The sequence below is a fragment of the Herpailurus yagouaroundi genome, unplaced genomic scaffold (assembly GCF_014898765.1).
Source record: "Herpailurus yagouaroundi ecotype Mexico unplaced genomic scaffold, PumYag 203, whole genome shotgun sequence".
NCBI classification, from domain to species: Eukaryota; Metazoa; Chordata; class Mammalia; order Carnivora; family Felidae; genus Herpailurus; species Herpailurus yagouaroundi.
In genome coordinates, this window is record NW_024412434.1 from 21838374 (window position 1) to 21857938 (window position 19565).

The 19565-nt window shown below is 45.8% G+C and overlaps 1 protein-coding gene across 12 annotated transcripts in view; it reads left to right on the forward strand.

Moving 5' to 3' along the window:
- BEND7 (BEN domain containing 7) overlaps positions 1 to 19565 on the forward strand; it is an 82748-nt gene that overhangs the window by 13150 nt on the left and 50033 nt on the right. For 10 of the 12 annotated variants that reach the window (XM_040451386.1, XM_040451388.1, XM_040451391.1 and 7 more), the window contains 2 exons: positions 13595 to 13897; positions 16956 to 17078. In XM_040451386.1, coding sequence (XP_040307320.1) covers positions 13595 to 13897; positions 16956 to 17078 — 426 coding nt within the window. The remainder of the gene's footprint in view (positions 1 to 13594; positions 13898 to 16955; positions 17079 to 19565) is intronic. The other 2 variants (XM_040451392.1, XM_040451399.1) reach the window with 2 other exon arrangements.

Here is a 19565-nt window from a genome sequence, read left to right on the forward strand (position 1 = left end):
CCTATCCCAACTTCTTGGCATAACTGATGCTTAGAATTTACTGAATTCTTGTATTTGTTTTGTAGGTCTTTATCGAGTAGCCATTAGGGCCAGGCTAAGAGATTTTAAAGCTTAGGAGGGGGGCGCCTGGGTGGCGCAGTCGGTTGGGCGTCCGACTTCAGCCAGGTCACGATCTCGCGGTCCGTTAGTTCGAGCCCCGCGTCGGGCTCTGGGCTGATGGCTCAGAGCCTGGAGCCTGGAGCCTGTTTCCGATTCTGTGTCTCCCTCTCTCTCTGCCCCTCCCCCATTCATGCTCTGTCTCTCTCTGTCCCCAAAAAAGTGAATAAAAGTTGAAAAAAAAAAAAACTTTAAAGCTCAGGAGGTAGCGACCAGGGGGATGAAGGGTTCTATGGGAACATAAAGAGGGGCCTCACCAGGACCGGGGGGGGGGGGGTTAGGGACTATGATCCTTGAGGAGATGACGTTTCAGTAGGAGATGGGGCTGAGGAGGTATGAAGGCCAGGAAGTGAGTGCTTCCAGACTTTCCTTCCAGCTAAAGCAGAGGGCCTCTGGCTTTCCATTACACCCACCAGCTGGGTTGGTATTTAATTGTCCTGAAGTGAGGCCTGGGCACTGGTCCTTTGAGAAAGTTGTCTAATGTGCATGCAGCCACACCCAAGAGCCACCAGTTTAGAATAAGGGGGGTGGGGGGGTAGGGAACATGGCAAGGGCTAAGGTGGAGAAATGGGCAAGGAAGGCCAGATGCAGAGCCGGGCTGCATCGGAGGTGGTTGGCATTCCACTGAGCTGTGTCACGTGATGAGGTTTGTGTGTTTGGAGATAGCCCTGGCTTCGGGGTGAAGAAGGTTTGGAGGAAGGGGCGCAACACTGGAGGCTTTTGGCAGTAGCCCCATCAAGTGATAATGGAAGCGGGGGGCGGGCGGTGGGTGTGGAGAGAAATGAGAGGGTTCAGAAGTGATTTGGAAGTCACAATAATCAGGACTGTATGATTAATTGGCTTTGGGAGGGCAAAGAGAGAGAGGAGCCCCAACTTTCTGGCTTGTACAGCAGGGTGGATGCTGTTAGTAAGGCTCAGGGATGGTCATCATTAAATGCAGTTTGGGGACGCGATACTAAGGTTGCTTTTGAAATGTGCAAGTGGGGCTATTGGGTATGTGGGTCTGGAGCCCTGAAGTGGGATCAGGGCTGGAGTCCTCACATACAGATGGTCACTGGGGCCAGGAGAGAGGATCGGGGGACCCAGAAGGTGTGTGGGGAGTGAGAAGGCTGTTCGGGCAGCATCCTGAAAACGTTCGACATTTAAGGCAGTGCTTTTCACACCAGTGGTTGTGACCTGTAAATGGGTCAGGAGATCAATTTAGCAGATTGTCACCCGCACGTGCGATAGTGGTAATAATAATAACAAAGACAGAGTGGAAAAGAAAATGTCAGAATGCATTGCATGCAGGAAGGATAAATTCGTGAAACTTTTTAGTTATATATGTAGTATACGTGTGTGTGTGTGTGTGTGTGTGTGTGTGTGTGTGTGTGTGTGTGAAATTGTCATGAAAAATATATTTCTTGCTGTGAACTATGGTCAAAAAAGTTTGGAACCCATTGACCTAAGCTGCGTTTGTCTTACTCCTAGAGAGTTGTCTTTAGTCTGACTCAGGAAAGACTGCCAGTCTCTAAGTGCTTTTGGACCCAGAGTTATCAGAGTTCCCTGAAATCCTTGGAAGAAAAAGGTGCTATGAATGTGACCCATTCTTCATTGTCAGTAACACTATTTACATTGAAGATGAAACCGTACAATGGCATGTATATTTAACTTGGAATATATTTTTAAATGTATTTATTTTGAGAGAGAGAGAGCACGAATAGGGGAGGGGCAGAGAGAGAGAGAGAGACAGAGAGAATCCCAATCCCTGACATGGGGCTCGATCCCACGAACCATGAGATCATGACCTGAGCCGAAATCAAGAGTCGGACGCTCAACCGCCTGAGCCACCCAGGCGCCCTTAACTTGGAATATTTATTAAAAATTTTAAATGGCTGAAGAAATGTAATACAGCGAGTACTTAATCAAGTTCATACTTAGCTGATCCAAGATGTAGATATGCAACTTAACAGCTCGGTTAGGGGAGATTTGCACCTCTGTATAGCATTCTTCTAGAAGTTTTCTGTGCAGGAGAGCAGAGGGTCAGCATTTCAAGTTATAATGAGAAGGATCGTCTCTTTCCAGGCAGTGAGTTATGAACATTTTCTTTCTTACTGAATGAAGGCAAGACGTTGGTTATACTACCAGAGGCATATGGGAGCTGCTCTTAACCTACAGTCTTGTATTTTACCTATGTGAATTACCGGCATTCGAAGACTTTTGCTATATGTTTCACAGAATCATGAACGTAAATGAATTCTTACTTCATGTCTTCTAAGTGTTAATATGTGGCTTTGGTAGAACTAACAGGATTCACGTGAACCATGCTGCCAGGAGTAAAAAGAAATATCTGAGCCTTATTAGTTAGAAACAGTGCAACTAAGTTGGAATCCGCGGATCGTTTGGGGCCGTGATTTCACTGTTTCTACCACGTGTGTTCACATAGCTGGGTGGTTAAGATGCCAGCTGGTTCAGACAGCACGGAGTGTGTCCCCTGACCGCTTCCTGGATACCACGCAGCTGGACTGTTGTGTGAATGGCCTCCGTCCTGCCCGTCAGCCTGTTCCTTGAGCGCCTCCGGAGAGTAGCTCAAGGACCTTGGAGCCTGACCCACCTGGTGTAACTCTCCAGTCTCAAAGTCCCTGTTTTCTCCTGGGTGGAATGTGTTCAGCAGCATTTGAACCTCTTAGTTTGTTATCAGGATTAAAAATTGGCAGAGCGTTTGCCAGAGGGCCTGGTACATAGTGAGTGCTCTGTAAATGGTGGCTGTAGCACTTTTACCCCTGCCTGCTGCCAAATTACTTTTTAAAAAAAAACACACGGCTTGGGGTGCCTGGCTGGCTCAGTCGGAAGAGCACGGGACTGTAGATCTCGGGGCTCATGAGCTGGAACCCTGCATCAGGTATAGAGATTACTTAAATAAATAAACTTAAAGAATAAAAACTAACTAACTAAATAAATAAATAAATAAAAACAAAAAATGCACGGCTTCTATGAGCTTCAACAGAAAGTAATCTTAGGCCTGTACACCAAGGGTTGCAAAACAGACCACACCCAGCACCCTCTTTCCTTTGACTTGCTTTCACTGCTCTCCCTAGCCACCTATCTGTCACTCGTTCCCGTCCAACTTCGTCTTTCCTGGGTGACATTACAGAAGATGTTTTTGCGTCCAGTGCCACAGGGAGAAGATTGTACATAATTCTTTTTTTTTTAATTTTTTTTTCAACATTTATTTATTTTTTGGGACAGAGAGAGACAGAGCATGAACAGGGGAGGGGCAGAGAGAGAGGGAGACACAGAATCGGAAACAGGCTCCAGGCTCTGAGCCATCAGCCCAGAGCCCGACGCGGGGCTCGAACTCACGGACCGTGAGATCGTGACCTGGCTGAAGTCGGACGCTTAACCGACTGCGCCACCCAGGCGCCCCTGTACATAATTCTTTTAGGTCATCTTTTTCTTCCAAAAAAAAAATAATAATTTTTTTTTGTTTTTTTTTTTTTAAGTTTTATTTATTTTTTGAGAGAGTGAGAGAGCATGAGCGAACGCAGGGGAGGGGCAGAGAGAGGGAGAGAGAGAGAGAGAATTCCAAGCAGGCTCCACCCCCAGCACAGAACCCAGCGAGGGGCTCCATCTCACAATCGTGAGACCATGTCCTGAGCTGAAATCCAGAGGCAGACGCTTAATGGACTGTGCCACCCAGTTGCCCCTCAGAACCACTCTTAAAGTTAAAATTTATAAAGGTGCAAATGAGGTATAAAGTAAAAAGGAAAGCATCCTGTCCCTTTCATACTCTCCAGTAACAACTATTGTTAACAATAGAGGGGTGTGTGTGTGTGTGTGTGTGTGTGTGTGTGTGTGTGTGTGTATTACAATGAAAGAAATATGGGATCGTGCTATGTAATATAAGGCTTTGTAACTTTTTTACATAACTGAGTCCCCATTTATTCCACAAGAATCGAGTGGCTAGTTTGAGACAGGCAGTAGACCCTAGTTGTAAAGTAGTGAAGGAAGTCACCGTGATGTCAGCCATCATGAGTTTACAGTTTGTCTGGCATGTAACCTCTAAATGACTATAAAGGGGTCATTTCATTCTTTACAGATACGTAAACATACACCATAATTTCATTATACCGACATGCCATGATTCATTTATCTAGTGCTCCATTGATAAATGTTTGGACTGTTCCCAGTGTTTCACCAGTAGGATGCTGCTGCAGTGAATAGCCTTGTACTTGTGTCCTTGGTACTTGTTGGGATGTCTCTGTAGGATAAATTCCTGGAAGCTGAATTGCTGAACTTCCCTCCAGAAAAAGGTCCCTACCAACAGCATATGAGAGTGACTGTAACTCTATCCCTTCACCAAAAAAATGGGTTTTATGAATCTATCGCCTTTGCCAAATTAATAGACAAAGAATTTCGCAGTATTTAATTTCCATTATACTAATAATTATGGAGATAAAGGAATTTAAACTATTTCTCTTGTGAATTACATGTTCATGTCCTTTGCCTTGTTTTTTATTCTTAGTATTTGTCTTCCTCGTTGATTCACAAGACCTCTCCCTTGTATTTGGGATTTTAACTCTTTGGCTCAGTTACTCTTGAACATTGCTTAGAGTGGTGGCTTCTGACCTACTCACTTCATGATGGCTAGAATTACTTATCCAAGGAATATTCAGTTGGGCAGCCATGTTATATTTATTATAAAATTTTATTTTCCGTGATATAAGAACATTCAGGGAGAAAGAAGCAGGCCCACTCTTTGAGTTGGTCGAGGAACTTCAGCTTTGTTACATATCACTGTTTCATGGAAAACCTTTGTTGACTTCCTGTCATTTGTAGGATAAAGTAAAAGCATCCAAGGCCCTTCTGTTGTTCACTCTACCCACTCAGTGCCTTAACTCCAAGTTAGCTTATTTACCATTGCCCGTTGTGTTTTTCTCTGCCTTTAGACTTGGTTCAATGCTTTTCCAACTCTTTTCTCTTCCCAAAAGTGCCCGTGGAAATGCTGGTCATCTTTAACTGACCACCTCACATCTCACCGTCTTCGTGAAACTGGCCATAATCCTCTCAGTTTAAAATGATCTCTTCCTTTCAGGGCACCTGGGTGGCTCAGTCAGCTAAGTGTCTGACTCTTGATTTTGGCTCAGGTCATGATTTTGCAGTCTGTGAGTTCAAGCCCCACATAGGGCTCTGGGATGATGTTGTGGAACCTGCTTGAGATTCATATTCTCTCTCTCTCTCTCTCTCTCTCTCTCTCTCTGAAAGAAATAAACATTAAAAAAATCTCTTCCTCCCAATTCCTGAACACTTGTCATTTACACAATGTCCAAGGCATTTATCACACATCCTCTTGATTTTGTCTGTTTTGTCAGTTCAGTCACAGACACTATAGATGTACTCCTAGAAAGTGTAGCTGGGGCCATTCAAAAGCCTGACCGAAAAAGCTAAGCCCTTTGCCTTCTGTAATGGGCCAGCCGCTCCTCCCCCTGGCCAGTGCATTTTCAACTGCAGACTGTAACTGGGACCCGGTGGTGTTCCACGGGCTGTGGGAATCTGCACATCTTGGTGGGTGGAGAGCAAAGTATAATACTGGCATTTATTTTTTAAGGTAAAACATGAAGACATCAAAGAAGATTGTTCCCTTGGGGACTTTGCCCTCGAACTGCTTGTAGTTGTTTATTCTCCTTGTAGGTGTTCTTTGAGGACACCTTTGAGAAGCAGCTTGACAGCCCATTTTTTACAGCTTTCCAATGGATTCTATTTTTTTGAAGTATGGTTGACATACAACATTATGCTAGTTTCAGGTGTACCACCATAGCGAGCTGACAACTGGGTACGTGACTCAGGGTTCACCCTGGTAAGCGTAGTCCCCCATCTGTCACCCGACAGTATTATTGACTCTATTCCCTAGGCTGTACTTTTATGACCGGACGTTTGTACCTCTTTTGTTATGTTCATTTATTTTTGAGAGAGAGACAAAGACAGAGAGAGTGGGGGAGGGGCAGAGAGAGGAGGATCCAAAGCGGGCTCTGCGATGCAGGGCTTGAACTCGCCAGCGGAGGGATCATGACCTGAGCCAAAGTCCAGACGCTTAACTGACTGAGCCACCCAGGTGCCCCTGGATGTTTGTACCTCTTAATCCCCTTTACCTGTGTCTCCCAACTCCCCTCCTCTCTGGCAACCACCAGTTCTATGTATTTAAGAGTTTGTTTCAGTTTTGTTTGTGTTATAGGTGTTCCACATAGAAGTGAAATCATATGCTATCTATCTTTCTCTGGCTTCTTTCACTTAACATGATACCCTCTGGGTCCATCCGTGTTGATGCCAACAGCACGATCTCATTCTTTTTTGTGGCCCATTTTGAATCTCAAGTCCTTGATTCATTTCCTGGTGTATCTTTGCTCGTTTGGCCTTTAATAGGCGTCTCAAGCTCTTTTTGCTTTGAAGGCCTATTTTCCAGCTCAGATCCATGGCATTCTCTCTTGGTGCTTGTCCTGGCCTCACATGCTCAGCCTTGGACAGAAAGAGCTCCAGCCTCCCACCCTGGCAGCAGGTGTTCGCACTGGGTAAGCCTGCCATTCATCAGCAGAGGGACATCATACCCTTAGAACTGCCCGTACAGTCCTATGTCTCCACTGCTGGACTGTGCACTCCTCAAGGGGAGAGACTGTAGCTTATACTTCTCTTCCTCTTTTTACGCACACAGTGTCTCATATTCAGTAGTACAATAAATATTTATTGAATGGATGAATGAACCTGATGTTATCTAAACAGACTTGAAAGGAACTCAGTTGCCCTTTAAATGAGAGTGCCGTGTATACACTGAGCTGCTAAATTATTTTCCACCTATAACTTCCAGTTTAACAGGGTCCTCGAACCTGTGCCAACATGTACACAGTTGAGATACTTCTTATCATAGTATTTGATTCAACCAGTTACATGATTCCGTAGCCACTCTTTGCCTCTTTCCATCTCGGTGGCATTTAGAATATGTTGTGTGCTGCCCTTGGAGTTCCTGAATGCACTCCAGGGACTGGCTCAGGAATGTGGGTTCTGGCACACTCTCCTCCACACGCTTTGCCCTGCTTTATTTATTGGGGTTTTGCTGAAGGTTGCATTAGAGAAAAGGACGCCCTTGGAAACCAGTGCTCTGTTCTATAAACTAATGCGTTTTCAGACCATTTTTGCTGAGTTAGAATCTCAGCCTTGCGTGTCCCTTGTAAACATGGTTCTTGTCCCTGAGGGTGGCCAGGTGGGACCTTGATAGCATCTGCACGTCAGTATGGCCTTGGGAGGAGGGTGCCAACCTCAGGCCTCAGAGCACAGAGTCTGCCTCACATTCCTTCACTCTGAGCCCCGTTCGTCGAGAGCTGTAGCGCTGGCGGGAAGGACCCTGTCCCCCCCTTCCTGCTCTTCCTGTCACCGCTGTCATCTTGCCGGCGGTGGGCGCGTCTTTTCTACGACATGGCTGCGCGCTGCTTCTACTAGGATTTGAGAGGAGATGTTTAGACTGTCTGGTACAAAGCCTGAGCCCCTTAGTATTTCTCAACCGATGCCCTCAACTTTTTCCTACTTTAACATGTCGTTACCTGAAAAACGCAAAGCATTGCTTGAAAGCATTCTTCTTTGTAAGTATATTCAATGCCGTGCAACCACCACCACTGTTTCCAGAACTTTTTCGTCATCCCAGAGAGAAAAGTATTCTTGTCACTGCCGGGGCGTGTGTTCTCGGACGCTGCTCTGCTGTGTTGTTGGTGTTTACGGACTGACTGCGGGGGTCCTTTAAGACCATGGGTTGCCCAGTCTCCTGGGATGCAGAACTGTGTCCCTCCTCCACACCAACCCATAGTAGTGAAGACCAGTCACCCAGTAACCATAAACCTATTTCTCGGTGAAACACCCAACTTGTGTAGCCTGTCCTCGTCCCTTGAATCTTCCCTGCTGACTTTTCACGATCTCCTAAAGATTCTCGACGGCCTCTTTAAAACAGTACAGAACTGGACACGATACTGTAATGAAAGTCGACCGGTACTGAATACGGTGGGAAAAGTGCCCCTCGGTTCGGTTCGTGAAGATTCTGCCCTGTTGCGGCACGTGACCGGGTGCGGCACCTTGGCGGTGGACTGGATGCTGGGGAGGGTGGCGGGGTGGGTTGGAGGTAACTCAGTTCTGACCGAGGCTCCCATGGTAGGGAGCCCAGGAGGGATGGGGTGACCCACTTTGCTGGCTCGGAAACAAATGAGCTCAGGGTTCTTTTAATGTTGAAAGCGGGCGGGGGGGGGGGGGGGGCACCCTTTGCACGTTAGGTTGATAGGAAATATGGCACCTCTGTGTAGGGTGTCCTTCTAGCCCCTGACTTGTTAGTGATCCCCAGGGGCTTACCCAGTCCAGAGGGCCAACTACTGCCAGTAGTAGAACAGTTCTGGGGTCAGCTTCATGTACCACGGGGCTGCAGCCCCGCTTGCCTGCTTATTATCTGGATCTTCTTTGTCAGAACTAGGCTCATTATAACCTGACTCCGCAGCAACCTTTTTCTCTAACTCTGCCCGGTGTTAGTATCCATCAGCCACCCAAGCCAGAAACCGTGGCTTTATCTTTCACGCACCCTTCTTGTTCACCACCCTCGCCCCTGGCCCCACATCCAGTCCCTCGCCAGGTCCGTCTGGTGAAGTTCCTTAAGTGTCTCTCCAGCCGCACCCCCTCTGTCCTTCCCCCAGCCTTTAGCAGCCACACCGTAACTGGTTTTCTCTCCCCACACCACAGCTCACCACAGTTTTGCCAGAATTGTTTTTCTAATAGATAGCTCTGTGTTGAAAGAGATAATGAATCTAAAATTGCCCAGAGTAATAGCCCAGTATCTCCAGTGTAAAATTATTCTTCCTTCGCCTGGCATGTGTGGCCCATAATGGGATGACCTCAGTGTCCATTTCAGCTCCATCACCTGTCCTTCCCCACAGAGAGCTTGAACTCCTGGCACACAGAACTGCTGTTCAGGAAGAAGGGGGAGGATGCCAGAGCTCTGTGACATCAACTCAAACAACAGTGAGCTTTCTCCTGGGGCCGGAAGCGTGACATTTTGGGGAGCCACCATCCCCAGCCCCAAGGGAATGGGCAATGACCAGCTTTCACCCGGGGGCTCCAGGGAAAGCAGGACCCTCAGGGAAGGTCTTCAGCTATAGGAGGAAGCAGCGTCATCGAATAGTAGGGCACTTTGTGCCCTGGCATCCCGGGGTGCACAGTTAACAGTTTGGAGTCAGCCAACAGTCCAAGAAAAATCAGGGTCATTTTTCAGTACAGCCAATCGATCTAAAGGGATTTGGGTAAAAAATGTTGAGACATTTGGACAGGGGCTACCTTTGAATTTGTACCGGATGATCTTTATACCTCTTGAGCCCATAAGGTGTTTGCTAAATGCTCGTTGAGCAATTTTATTCTACTTTGTCACTCCGCTCTATTAACGTGCTGTTTGCTTATAACCTTAATATTACATTTAATTCTGCCGGATTCATTCTGGTTTGGATAAGCCATTTCTTGCATTCACTTAAAGTTTTATGGAGGGGCGCCGGCCGGGGTGGCTCAGTCAGTTGAGTGTCCTACTCTTGATCTTGGCTCAGGTCATGATCTCATGGTTTGTGAGATCAAGCCCCACACCAGGTTCTGCACTGACAGCATGGAGCCTGCTTGGGATTCTCTCTCTCCTGCTCTCTCTCTCCCTCTCTGCCCCTCTGCAGTACACTTACTCTTTCAAAATAAATAAACTTAAAAAAAAAGTTTTATGGAATACCTACTCTACATCAACACCAGTACATTTGTAGGGTAAAGATATGATTGTTTCATGAATCTTCGTAGTAAGACGTTTCTAGATAGACCTGACATGTTCACATACAGTCTCTTGCTCTATGTTTATACATCACCATCTTTTTCTTTTATCATCCCAGACCGTGATGGTCTGTGTTGTATATCCTTAGTTAAGAGGATATACAAGTTAAGAGAGTTCTGGCCAAGTTAAGAGAGTTCATGTATGAGGACTTATTCTGTATGTATTATTGTGCATAATCAGTAGAATTATTACCACGTATCTGTATGTGTTATGTAAAGACACATAATCTGGTAGAGTCTTGAAATTTAGCCAAAGATAGAATTCAGCCTGCAGTTGTAGACCTGTCCAGACTCAAAAGAATTTCAGTTAAGGCTGTTTTACCTTTTAGTAAGATTTCTTTTTGTTTGTCTTTCCTAAAAACGTTCAGCCTCTTGGAGTTGAGTGTAAGTAAAGACATAGATTTGGAAAGAAATCAGGAAATGGCACATGTTTCCTTATAGAATCATGCTCTGGAACTAGCCTGTGGCTCCTGGGAGCTTCCTTTCCCCGGCCTTATACATGGAAAAGATGCTGACTGATTCCAACTGGAAGGACAAGTAGACGTCAACTGACACTTCCAATCTCAGTCTTATACACTTCCCACCATTTCAAGTCAAAGGACTGCATGCACCCCTCAATTAAAAAAAAAGAACAAAAAACAGTGGGCCCCATGTGAGGACGGAAGAAGCCCGCCGGTTCTGAGAAGGGTATTTGTGACCTTAGCGGCATCAGGTACTCTGTGAACATCCCACATAGCCCCCCAGCGCTGCTGTGCGTCCCCCTTCAGACCTTCCTTTTGTGATTCAGGAGGCCAAAGTCGGGGGGCCCGTGGGTGACTTGTCTCCTGTTAAGCAGCAGGTCAGTCTAGCTGAGGGGAGTCCAGCCCAGGCCTGTCCGCTGGACCACACCAGCATCCGCTGCTCGAGCCTCCGCCGGCTCGTCCCGCTTGCCTGTGTTGGGCACCCGCTCCATCCCAGTGTATGCGTGCTCACCCCGCTTCTTATGCCATCCCTGCGTTTGGCCTTCAGGTCTCACTTCTGACCCTCTGCTCCATCCGCCCCCAACGTGCAAGGCAGCATTTCCCCTCTCTCTGCTGAAGCCCATCATCGCCTGCAGGTGCAATGAGGCTTCAGGACTCTTCCCCAGGGGGGGTGGTCAGGGCTGCTCCCTGCTTCATTGGCCAAAGGAGGGACAGTTCCCAGTCCCTCCCAGTCCCTGAGACCGTTTGCACACATCAGGTTGTCCTCTAGGGATGCCCAGCCCGTCTCCTCTGAAAGCCTCTTAGGTCACCCCTTCCTCCACCTTCCCCGGTCTCTCCACTGTCCTCTCGTTGACTTTTACAGCTCTGACTTCTGCACCTGACTGTCTTCTGTGCTTTATGAAGGACACCGTGCACCGTGTCCTGAGTGAGGTCAGTCGGGTCTGCCTTGGCCTCCTTTGCAGCACCGTGATTTCCTCCTTGGGCCCTGCCAGCTCCTGATTTGTCATTTGGTTGGCTTTTGTTTTGACTTTGGAAGACATGTTTCTAAACGTTTGCTGGGACAGCCCACACCCAGAGGCACCCTTTAAAGTCTCACCTCTTCCCCTGGACTCACCCTGCGGCATAAGCTTCTGGTCCTCCACACAAACATAGAACGTATGTGAAACTCAAAATCGAATGTTCATTCTGGTAATTTTCAGAACCGAGAAACTAAGGTTGCAACAAAGCAGATTTGCTTTTAGAAACTTCCAGAATCCTGTGACTTTCTTTCTCCCCCTAAAGACAGCACTTGATCGTCATAGAGCTCCGTCTCCAGAGCAGAGGTGGAAGCTTTGAAAAGACAGCATCCCTTTTGCTTCAAGTGTCAGGGTCTGTGTGGAGAAGTAAGCTGGCACCGACTCAAGACCCAGGCAGAACGCGGCCGAGTCGGCGCGGCTCTTGCCTGGGCGCCAGGAGGGAGGGGAGTGGCAGCCACCAGCATTGCCAGCTACGATCAGTGTGCTGCAGCCTGTGATGCGTGCACGACTTCCCTGCTCTAGAAAATGGAGGATAAAAACCCCACAGGAAAGAAGCTTCTTGCCCAGATGGTGCTGTTCACTGGCCAGGAAAGTTACGTGTTTGGGTGCTGAAACTGACACCAGTTTGCCTGTGCATTTCCTTCCGAATTCCTCCGGGAGCCCTTCAGACACACCCTGCTCCCTGCACATCCTGAGGAGGTCACAAGTTTTGCTGGCTCTGCATTATTTAAATTGTGCTTAGTCATCCATTCCCATAAAATCTGGAGTATCACTTAGTGTTTCTGTATTGTAATTTTCACAGGTGTTTGATATGAAAAGAGTCTTATTACAAATGAAAATATTTCTCCTCTCCTCAAGAATATACCAACACATAACAATACTGTAAATTTGGAAATCTGTGTCATTTCTGTGTTCACCCATGTTGGATATCAAAGGCAGAATTAATATTTTTATTACCTTTTTGAAAATTGGGGATACTTATTTCAAAACAGTATATAAAAGTTTCTTTATAGTCAGTAATGTATCCATATGTTAATTAGCTAAATACCTAACCAGGCAACACAAAAATACCTAGATTCATTGTGTAGTTACTAATTCTACAGAGAAACCTGGCTTATACGATGCTAAGTGCATTAAAACATCATTTATATTAAATGTGCTGTATTTATTTGCAGGAGCTATGTAGAAAAAGCCTTTTCTTTTTATCATAGTTTAAATTTCAAGCATTTAATAGAGTGACTGTGAGAGGCTTTTAACACCCAGATTAGAGGGGGGAAAAATCCTGGTATAAGACTTTTATTTTAACACCCAGATTAGAGGTAAAAAAAAAAAAAATCCCCTTTTCTCGGTCTTTGTGAAGATACCAGCTGATGCACAGTTTAGTAAGATAAGATGTTCAAAAAAGCTCCTAATAACATCCTGTAATGTCATTATTTACAGAAAATATTTTACGTCTGTGTAATTTGAGAGTTATCTTTAAATAATATTTATTAAGCACCCCTAGTGCAGTACAGAGATACCTTAGTTCAAAAAAAAAAAAATCCCCTTATGGAAAAGGAATGTTACTTAATGTAAAGGTTCTGGAGGTCTGTTGCACAACAGTGCAAATAGCATTAACTGAATGGTGCCCTTAAAAACAGTTAAGATGGTAAATTTTATGTTACGTGTTTTTTAACCACAGTGGAAAAAAAAAAACAACAACAAAGGTGAGGTGGGGTTCTCTTGTGCCTGTAGTTACAAAGTGGAGGTGGCAGTGGTCTGGGCAGGTCCGTCCAGGGAGACGTAGTTCCAGGGGTGTCTCCCCACCGTGAGTCGGGGCCAGAGAAAGACAAAGCCCTCCTCCCATGTCTTGGATGTGTCTGTGCTCCTGCATTGTCATGTCTGAAGGTGATGCCCCCACTGACAGTGTCTTACTGGAGTGTGACCTCTGCCAATGGTGCTAGGCATTTTCTTGCCTTTAACTTTTATAGATTAAGTTTCTAGAAGCTTGCATCTGGACTCAGTAATCATTCCTATTTCCAAAGAAGGGGCGTGGTTTTTTTTAGTAGTGGATTATTTTTTTCTGCTCATGCACAGTGATCTCTTTGGCCCTGTTTCCATTAGGAAACGAAAGCATGGAAATTAAAAAACAAATTACAGGAATGAGAAGATTACTGAATGACAGCACTGGGAGGATCTATCAGCGTGTCGGCAAGGAAGGAGAAAAATTAAAAGAAGAACCCCAGGATTTGGATTCAGTCTGGCCTCCGCGTTTGAACTCCACTGCTGAGGCCCCCCAGAGCCTCCACCCTTCTTCACGTGGTGCGTGGAATGAGTTACCACCCTCCAGCGGGCAGTTCTCAGGGCAGTATGGCACCCGCTCTAGAACCTTCCAGAGTCAGCCCCACACCACTGGGAGCTCCAACGGTATGGTTTGAGAATGCTCGGGGCCGGGGGGGGAGAGGGCTGTCCAAATGTTTTATATTTCTAAATATTCATCACGGGTTTTTTTTTTTTAATTTAAGTGTATTTATTTTGAGAGAGAGCACGCACGCATGCGTGCAGAAGCAGAAGAGGAATAGAGAGAATCCCAAGCAGGCTCCATGTTGTCAGCACAGAGCTAGCTGGACACAGGCTTGATCTCATGAACCATGGGATCTTGACCTGAGCCAAAATCAAGAGTAAGATGCTTAACCAACTGAGCCACCCAGGTGCCCCACAATATTCAGCATGGTTTTTGAGTTCAGTACATTAAAGCCTCCCCTAGTCACCTGCCTTAGCTGAGTTACACTAAGAGAGTAAAAACTGGAATTGAGAAATAAGAGAGACTGAGGCTTTATATTAGAAGTGACGGTTTCTTCGTAGAGATTTTAGCTCCTCGAGAAGTGAAAGCTATCATTTGCCAACATACAGATATTATTGCCATGAAAGACAAACATTAGGGCAGAAGGAGCTCACTTTGTCATCAAAAGAAGCTTCTGGTCGTACGGTATGTCATTAATACATCCTCTTGCTTTATTCGCTTTTCTGCATTGTCGGAAGAAGGGGGTGGGAGACACCTGTCCCAGCATCCTAGTGACTAGTGATACCTTTGCTTTAACCTCACATCCCAGTAACTGAACTGGATGATCCATGTCGTAACACTTGCTTCAATTAGGGCTGAAAATTACCCTTTTAGAGTTACATTTCCTTAATTTAAGTTCCTAATTGTTCAGGGGAAAAAAATGGCAATTTTTCCCTTAAGGGAAAAGAACTGATATTTTTCTGGACGTGTTAACTTACCATCCGGTTACTTGCTCCATAAATTAACCTATGGATGCGCAGATCTGTCGTCTTCGCAAAGAGAACAAGGAAAAAGCAAGACCGCATTTTCAGTTTCCTTGAAAAGTTAAGGCTTTTTCTCCCACGGTCGCTATTCCTTCAAGAAGAAGAGAATTGTTTTGATTTTTTTTAACACAATTTGCAGTAACCAGTTCAGGCATAAAAAGCCATCCCGAGACACTGCCGATGAGGGACCCCAAGAGATGTATGGCGTCTTCTCTTTCTCTCAATATTGCATAAGCCAGGATCAGGTTCACCTGCTGGCACGCTTCCAGGTTAGGGGACATGGCTCTTGAAAGACTCCTCCATGAAAATGAAAAGTCAGTTCTCCTTAAAATTAGAAAATGATTTATAACAAGCTGGAAACGGTTGGTTTTGTCCTCTAAAAATGATAAAGACAGCACTGAGAATAGTGACTAGGAATATTCTCTAAGGCCCTCCTAATTTGACTGCCGTGGAAGAAACAGTAAGAGAAACAGAACACCCCTAGGTGTGTACGAGGCTAAATAAACGCCACATCAGTAAGTTGTGGGTGAACAGCGTTCTGTTTTCCAGTCCACAGCAGGCATGGTGGATTCACTCTGGAAAATGTTATTAACGTTAAAAGTTACAAACCTAAGTTCCCCCAGGTTGGTTTGAAAATAGATTTTTGCGTTTGTCGTTTGCATTATTTCCAGTAGAAACCCATCACATAGAACTGTGACTACTTAGAATTCCATTGAAATTATTTGCAGTTTTAAAGCTGTAACATCTCAGTTTGCTACAACTTTGGATGTAAATAATTGCATTCCTCCAGGCATTAAGTTATCCGTATGTATGCCATGGTTTTGCCGTGAATTTTTTTTTTACAGCGTCCACAAATAATGCATACAGTGGGATTAAAATTATCTGTAGTGTATGATAACAGGTATAATTGGATCAGTGCCTTAGAACTTTCCCCCTGCACCTCCGACAGCAGTCACAGTGGTCGGATTGGACACAGATGCTGGAGGGCACGCTGCGGAAAGAGCAACTTTCCAAATGTTCCATCGTGTTCCAAGGACAATGGGACAATCTGTGTTTACCTAAATAGGATCGTTTTATTAAGGAAAAGATAACTAAATTTAAACAGAGATAAAGAGAGTAAAGTGAGGGAAATGTAGGATAGGGGAATGGAAAAAAAGGTGCATGAAGATTGAGCTGGAGAACAGCCAGCAGCCCAACACCCTATAACCCACCAAGTTCAAATACGTCCTCCCATAGACACCCTGCTCCCCTGGCTTTTCCCCGCCCCACGCATACCACCCCCAGAGAGTACTCTCACAGTTTTAATGTGGTGACAGTTCCTAACTTGGGAAAACGTGCTTAATACTACAAAACTATTTTTAATAGTTTGACACATTTAATTTTTTTTTTAATGTTTATTCATTTTTGAGAGAGAGAGAGAGAGAGAGAGAGAGAGAGTGAGTGGGGAGGGGCAGAGAGAGGGGGAGACACAGAATCAGAAGCAGGCTCCAGGCTCCCAGCTGTCAGCACAGAGCCCGACGCGGGGCTCGAACCCGTGAACCGTGAGATCATGAAATGAGCTAAAGTTGGCTGCTCAACCCCAGGCACCCCATAGACACTTTTAATTTTTAAGGTGAACGTTTATAACATGCAGCGACCAGGGTTTTTTTTGGAAGGCTTGTTCTCAGAGCTGGTGTTTCTGTGCAACATAGTGTGTGTTTCTAGTGAATTTTTATGGGGGTGTGACCTGAGATGCACTGGTTTGGCACTAGGGAGGCCTGCCCACAGCGCATCATGGGCGCACGGTCATGCAGACTCCACCTCCCACCCCATGAGCCGCCAGGCACCTTACAGTGCAGAAGCCTGGATAATTTAGGTAAAGTCAGACCCCAGCATTTAGGTGGTAACAGTTATTGGATACGTTTTCCTTACATGCTTCAAAATGCTGTCACTATGCCTTCTTTTTTTTCTTTTTTTTTTTTAATAATTTATTTTCAAATTGGTTTCCATACAACACCCAGTGCTCATCCCACCTTCCGTGCCCTCCTCTGTGCCCATCACCCACTTTCCCCTCCCTCCCACCCCCCCCATCAACCCTCAGTATGTTCTCAGTATTTTTTCCTCTTTATAATTTTGGTGTTGACATTCGGAGTATGCCCTTCTTTTCTTTGATGCTCAGGAGAACTTCCAGCAGTGAATTCGTCAGGTGGATCAAACTGCTGTACTTGTAACTGCCAGTCAACGTTGCAGGCCATCCTCCAAGAACTCAGGACCATGCGGAAATTAATGCAAATTCAAGCAGGTACGGAGACCGGCCTCGGGTGGAACCCCCTGATTTGTCATGCGTATCTGACATCTTCCGTCAGGATGTTTGTTTTGTTTTTGGTGGTCAGCTCTTCCCGCCTCGCTGTCTCGCCATGCTTTTCCAAGTGTCCGTCTTCTCAGCTTTTTCTACAACGCATTTTTCCTTTAGCAAATCTAGCAGATTTGTTACTGCTAACCGTGCTACTCACGTGCCGATGTACGTGTGCTCCACATCGTTCACGCCCTCGTCTCCTAGGACTTCACAAGTGTCAGTTACTTGAATTTTCGAACAGTCGTACTTGAAGGTGGGCATCATTCTCCAGCTCCCTTCCCTACTGTGAGTCGACAAGGAAGTTCACATCAGGAAAGAAAGTGAGGCTGACTCACCTTCACCTCCTGAAGTGCTCTGTGTGGGGGCTGTATGCTGGTCAGCAACCCCCACGCCCGTCCCGCCCCTTCTGGGGCCGCTGTGTGACAGTAGGGAAGCCACGCACTGTTGTCTAAGGGCCGGGGCGGGGGGGGGGGGGGGGGGGGCCCTATCGGGAGCGTGGGCTCTCCTGGCGGAGACATTCAGGAGCATGAGCACTCCGAGCTCCCGCCTGTGGCTTGTCTCCTGGATAAATATTCAGGATGTGGAAGCTCAGGGACCCCTCACATCTCGTCTTCTTTATTTACGTGACGCCTCTCTTGTTGTCACAGGGAGTCCGCAGGGTGGGGTCCGAGTCCCAGCTCTCCTCGGGAAGCTGTGTAACCTCTCTGCGCTCCGATTTCTCATGTGTAGCTGGAGCATTAATATCAAACTCACAGGACTGTTTTCAAAATAGAAGGGGTTGGTAAATGCAATGAGCTCTCTAAGGGACCATCCAGGCTCTGGTGTTGTTCTAGAGACCAGGAGCCGTTCATCTCGAAGACTGGGGCATCATGACAGCAGCTGCCGTTTCTAATCTCCACACATGGGGGCGGGGGGCACGGAACTTTTTTGTCACAGGTACAGGAAATAATAAATCACTTCACGAAGGCCTCCTCTGGTGAGGGAAAACTCCTTGAGCAGGTGATAGAACAGTCGTATGTGACCAGCATCCCCACCCTTCCCCTGTAAAGAGATTCAGGAGGGTCATCGCTCAGAAATCGTACCTGGTGCCATTTAGTGAATTCTAGTAAAATTTGAATATTCAATGATGTGGTTTTGATATAAAAAGCTTAATACTTAAGCACACCCATCACCCAAGAGCACATGAAAGTAAGGTTTGCAAAAGGCCGTCTGAAAAGCAACATCTAATTTCATGTGCTGAATTTGGTTTTAGCCCAAGGAAAGTGGGCTCACTGGTCAGGCCAGTGAGCACGCAACTCCCCCTGTTCTTCCACGGTAACCCGTCTTCTCCTTGACCCGGCAGAAGGTACCATCTCCCAAGTAAGGAGCTCAGAAAGAAAGGTTCCTTCATGATGGACAGGTTCTTTTCTCAGAGGAAGAGTGTGTTAGCACTTAAGAAAATATGCATATGAAACCGTAATGATTTATTTTGTTACTTAAGCTCCTTACTACTGAGATGGCAAACTGCAAATTGCAACCATCTAAATCCTCGACGGAAGCCCTTTTGGAATCTATTAGGTAAATGCCACTTTGTCACTGTTGTTTCCCTTTCTGAACGTCTGTAGGTGAGGGCGGTAAGCAATGCCAGAGCTGTAGGATAGCAGAAAGGATAAACTATTACTCTTTAATTTCCGTAAACTTAAGAATTTGTGTAGTGTGGGTAGATTTACTTAAGATTTATTGCCTATAAAACTTAGACTTAAATTATATTTAGAAAGTTTTGCCTTTACTTTAGGGAGAAAGGGCAAGGAATAAGATGAAGCGATACGATCTGGATACAAGAGACTGTGTCTAGACTTGCAAACGGAGAAGAAAAACTCAGATAGTGCCTGTGTTAAACCAAAAGCACTTTCACTTTTAATGTAGAATAGTGAGTCTTCTTCTTACTATTATTATTATTTTGCTTCCATTGTCCATTTAACCTTGGGCATGGAGGCCTAGCCTTGGGTGAAAATCTGGAGAACAGAGAAAAGTTCTCTACTCAGGCTTGCACAGTGGATCACTTGAGAAGCTCAAAAAAAAAAAAAAAAAAAAAAAAAAAAACAACTCAGTGCTGGGGAACCACCCCTGCAAATTCCAATTCACTTAGTCTGGGGTGAGGCTGCGAGGCACTGACTTTTTTTAAAAGCTCCCGGCTGACTCTAACATGCAGCCAAGGTCAAGCGCCAATGAATTAGACTAATTACTGTACAGGTGGTTAAAAGCCTTTTCAGTGCTCCTATGCAAGGCAAGTATTTTGTTTCTTGTTATTTTATTTTTTTAAGTAATCTCTACACCCAACGTGGGGCTTGAATTTACAACCCCGGGTTTAGAAGTGGCACCCTCCACCGACTCAGCCAGCCAGGCACCCCAAGTAGTTAGTTTCTGATGCTAATAAATTTCTTGCCAGTCTGG